Below are 4,447 nucleotides of genomic sequence, written 5' to 3' on the forward strand. Positions count from 1 at the left end.
AGTCAGGAAGCCTGGGTTCAGGAAAGGGCATGGGAGCTGAGCTAGCAGGAAGGTCATTTCCATGAGAAATAACCCAGAAGAGCAATGCTGGGAAAAGGCAAAGCCAATCTTGCGAGGACAGCACGGAAGGAGCGCAGAAGGGAGCTGTGTAGGAGCTCCCAGACCCTGAAGGGTTGGGGACCGGGTGGCTGCTTCTGGGACAAGGTCCCTGCTCACGCCAGCCTCAGTCCCGTCCTTGCTGTGCACCCCACCACTTCTGTACACCCCAGCAACTCAGCTCGGCTCTGGGCAGAGGGAAGGAGCACAGCTGGCCACGCTGAGAAGGTAAGCATTGCTGGGTCTGCAATGGTGTGCTCCCAAACTGCCCAGCCTCTCTTGGTTTGCTGTGGCTTCCCCGCAGCTGGCTGCCTTGCCCATCCACCCAGCAGCCCAGCATTTCCTGGGATTATTCAGAGATGGGGGAAAAAATTATATAGGAGGCATTGAGATGTTGAAGCATCTCCCTAAAGCTGGGTCGATGTCTCACTGGCAGTGCAAAAGAGCTGACAGAGCCACTGTCAAGTTTAATTGTCCCCAAGGTAATGTCCTTCCAAGTCATTTATATTATACATTTCTGTTTATCCTGAAAATGTGCAATGTAAACACTTTCTAAGTGACTTTAAGAACTGTAGCTGCTTGTCCATGATAGGCACATGGGTCTGGGCTTCTGTTGCTGCATGTGTTCTGCATCTTCCCTGGATAACTAGGGATCTGTTCCTTCCGTGGCTGATTTGCCCTCTGCTCCTTCACCCTTCACTAGGCCCCCATTTTGGGGCTTCTGGGGGAAAAAATGGGACTGGGCACCTCAGTGGAATGGGATGTGTTGGAAAGGCTGCAGGGGAAAAGGGTGTAAGGGAGGGAGCAATGCATGGCTCTGGACATAGTGTAAGTGAGGAAAAAAAAAGTCCAAAACAGAGTTTTAAGGAGATACTTTTTTAGCAGAAGAATGATGTTATGAAAACACAAGTGCGACATGAGATAAAGCAGCAGAAGATGTGGAAGACAGTCCTGAAATCCAGACAGTAAACAAGTTGCAATTAAACAAAATGTTAATGCAAAAAGACCTATATTGCAATAGCCCTCTCCTAAATGCAGGAATTTGGGATTTTAAACAAAGTAGTAATTTTATGAGTGGTTGGACAAACTTGGGAAGGGGGTGCAGGATGCATCTATTGATGTTGGCTCTAAGAAGTAACTTGGAGGAGCCTGGACATGCAGTGCTGTTGGTGGAAATAACAGGGAAAGGGGAGAGCAACAGGTTTTGAAAAGGAGAGGGCAGCAATAGGACAGAGGGCACTCACTGAGATGGCAGAGCTGGAGGCTATGAGGGACTTGGGTGTGGTGGTCACCCTCTGCTTAATGCTTAGAGTAGATATATGAGGGCAAGATTCATGAAGGTAAAACTCTCCTCACAGACAGAAAGGCAGAACTGGGCTTTCCAAGGGACAGCGGGGAAGCTGGGAGACCTCACAGGGTGAGAGGAATACACCAGAGTGAAATTTGACAAGGAACTTATTTATTTATTTATTTATTTATTTATTTATTTATTTATTTATTTTATCTAGAAAAAGGCACATTTGTGCTGTTAAAAACTCTGTGTAGAAACCCTGAGAATTCCAACAATTTGGTTATAAAAAATAGTTCAACCTCAGATCAAATAACTTCATCATGAAAATCATATAAATTTAATTTTGGTTAAGCTGTAGAAAACAAGCTTTTCTTTGGCACAAAACAATAACTTTTGATTGCCTGGTTAGTTGTTATTTTTTTTTTACCCACATAAAAGACTGAAATCCATAATTTGTCCCAGTTCTCTCATGGTTAGAAGATGATTTAAGCTGCAATATTTGGGGTAAGGAAAGGAGGGGAGAGTGTTCAACAGATAAGTCTGAGGTTTCTGTGTCTGAAATGAGAAGCATTAGAGGTTTGGCCCTGCAGTATGGATTTTAGAGATGAGTTTTCTGATGATGTGAAAAAGAGGCAGATGGACTGTAGGAAAAAGATAAGCAATCACTATTGCAGGGCTAGAAAGCAAGAAAAATAACAGAGCTATCAAAGCATATAAAGAGTAAGAGTGACAGGAGAAATGAGAATGAAAGGTGGAGAATTATCTATGGGTTGTGACAGTTTTCAGACTGCGATGATGGGAGCTTGTCAAAAAACCACGCAAAGAGCAACAAAGCTCTGATGTCCCAAAGCTTTGGTTTGTGCATATTGTGGATTTTAAGATCAAAAAGCAAACCTGTCACTGCATTTTTGTGGCATCCTGTTAACACAGGCTACTCAGCATTAGCAAGAAAAACCTGCTCTCAAGGCCAGATTTTTTCTATGAACCTTTAAAAATGTTTTATTTTGAAAAGTTTGTTTGAGCTTCATAACAATTTTTAACGTGTTTGTGCATCGGTCACTTGGGAGCATGTTATTCTGAGGCAGAAAATAGTCTTTTGCTCCCTTACAGGTCTGTAAAAAGGAGGTAGAGAGATAAAGGGGAAGTGCAGGTTTTTATAAGAAAGCTTTTAGTGCTGCCATAGAGCTGCTTTATCTACCAATGCAAATTTTCTCAGCTTCTATCAACAAGTATCTGGTGGATTCCTTACCTTTCAGCATCAAAGGGCTAACATGGTTAACTGATTTATTTGATAAATCAGTTACCCTGAGAACAGATTTATTTGCTTGTCCTGTCATTGATGCAGTTTAATTCTGATGTGGAATTTTGGCAGTAAATCTATGTATCTGTGTTCCCTGTTCTTTCAGTCCTAATCAAGCTTCTCCAGCCCCGCTGTGTCACCTACTCCTTGGCAGTGGTCAGTAGCCTCCTGTAGAAGCCCTGGAAGAAGCCTTTCCCCACAGTCCTCCTCAATTTGCTGAAGGACCATGTCTGCCTTTGATGAGAGGAACCAGAGCATGCAGCACACAGAGCCTGGGACAGACTGCATCACGCCTCGGGTGAAGCCAAGGGGTGAGATGTTTGTCTTTATTGATGGGGAATGGGTGAATGACACCTACTGCCAGCCACCCTTTTCTTCACAGCAGAAACTCCTTAGCAAGAAGGCACAGAATGAGTGGAGCATCTGGGAGGAGAACAGAGCACTCTGGCAGGAAAACCAAGTCCTCTGGATCAAAAACAGGATGCTCTGGGAAGAAAACAAGACTCTACAATATCTCCGGTCACAGAACAAATCTGTCCAGGTAATTTGCACTGATGCTATTCAGCGAAGCCTCAAGAACAAAAATAAGCCATTTCCACTCTTCCAAGAGAGGAACACAGGCTTTCAGCTCAGCCTGGGCAATAAAGCTTTCCAGGCAGTCCAGGAAAAGAATAAAACCTTTGAGGATTTCCAGCAGGAGAATAAAGCACTTACCTGGAAAGGCCAAAGAGCCATCACAGTCCATGAAGAGAGCAAAGATGCCCGCTCAGATCTTCAGAAGAACATTGACACCATTGCAGATGTGGAAAAGGGTAATCCTGGCCCAGTCCCCCAGCAGAAACATGAAGGTAAAAGGAAGAGCACTACTCCAACTCAGAACAAGATCGAGACTGCCCCAAGTACACCAGGAGAGCATGAAATCCTCCGGGTTCTCCAGGACTTATGTGAGCTCCTCCACACCTTCCTGAAAAGGAGCCATCCTCCTGGGGAGAAACAGTGCTGTCACAATCTCTATGACGTGAACAGATCCTTCCAAGAAGATTACAATAAGCTGAAGCTGCAGCTGAAGGCTGTGAAAAACACTATGTCAGACATTACAGCTCAAATGGATATGCTGGAAAAGGAGATCATTGCCGTCACTTCCCCAGTGTATGAGGAAGCAGGACAGAAGGTGGCAACTGAGCATCAGCTTGGAGACATGTGAAGCTTGGGACTTAGAACTGCCAGCTCATCTCCCAGAAAGCTTCTCTCCTTTTTTCAGGAAACCTAATAAAATCCCAATAGAGCCTGAAGATATCTGGGGAACATCGAGTCTTTCTGAAACTTTCTTGCACTACTTAAATATATTTCACCTTCTGGTTATATAGTGTAGGTGACTGTCATGAATTTGCCTAGTGTCAAGAATCATGTTTTTCAACTTTTTTTTTTCAAAGTTTCTGGTAACAAGACCTAAATTTTCAGAAGGTTATTGCTTGAGGATCTCAACTCTGGTTACAGTGTGCCAGCTTGTAGTCCAAGGATAGACTCACAATCTCTGCTAAAAAACCTGTGATTAATAAAGGAGGATCCCTCCTCCCAGACATCATGATGGAGGCAAGAGGAGAGAATGGAGCTGGCAGCAGGACTTCTCCTGCACAGAGCCGTGAGGTCTCTCTTGATTTCTTGGATAGTCGGATGAAACAGGTTTTTACCTGCCCCAGAGCAAGAGCACAGGTTGCCAAAAGCAACATTTTGATGGCTGTTCTATGGCCTAAGCCACT

The 4,447-nt window shown here is 44.3% G+C and overlaps 1 protein-coding gene across 1 annotated transcript; it reads left to right on the top strand.

Annotated features, from left to right (window-relative positions):
* The first annotated feature begins 215 nt into the window (after window positions 1–215).
* On the top strand, window positions 216–3,891 carry CBY2 (chibby family member 2). The gene is made up of 2 exons (XM_005420762.2): window positions 216–324; window positions 2,794–3,891. The coding sequence occupies exon 2, from the start codon at window positions 2,914–2,916 to the stop codon at window positions 3,889–3,891; it is 978 nt and encodes a 325-aa protein (XP_005420819.1). The 5' UTR covers window positions 216–324; window positions 2,794–2,913.
* The last annotated feature ends 556 nt before the right edge of the window (window positions 3,892–4,447 follow it).

Source organism: Geospiza fortis, unplaced genomic scaffold (assembly GCF_000277835.1).
Source record: "Geospiza fortis unplaced genomic scaffold, GeoFor_1.0 scaffold194, whole genome shotgun sequence".
Classification (NCBI taxonomy): domain Eukaryota; kingdom Metazoa; phylum Chordata; class Aves; order Passeriformes; family Thraupidae; genus Geospiza; species Geospiza fortis.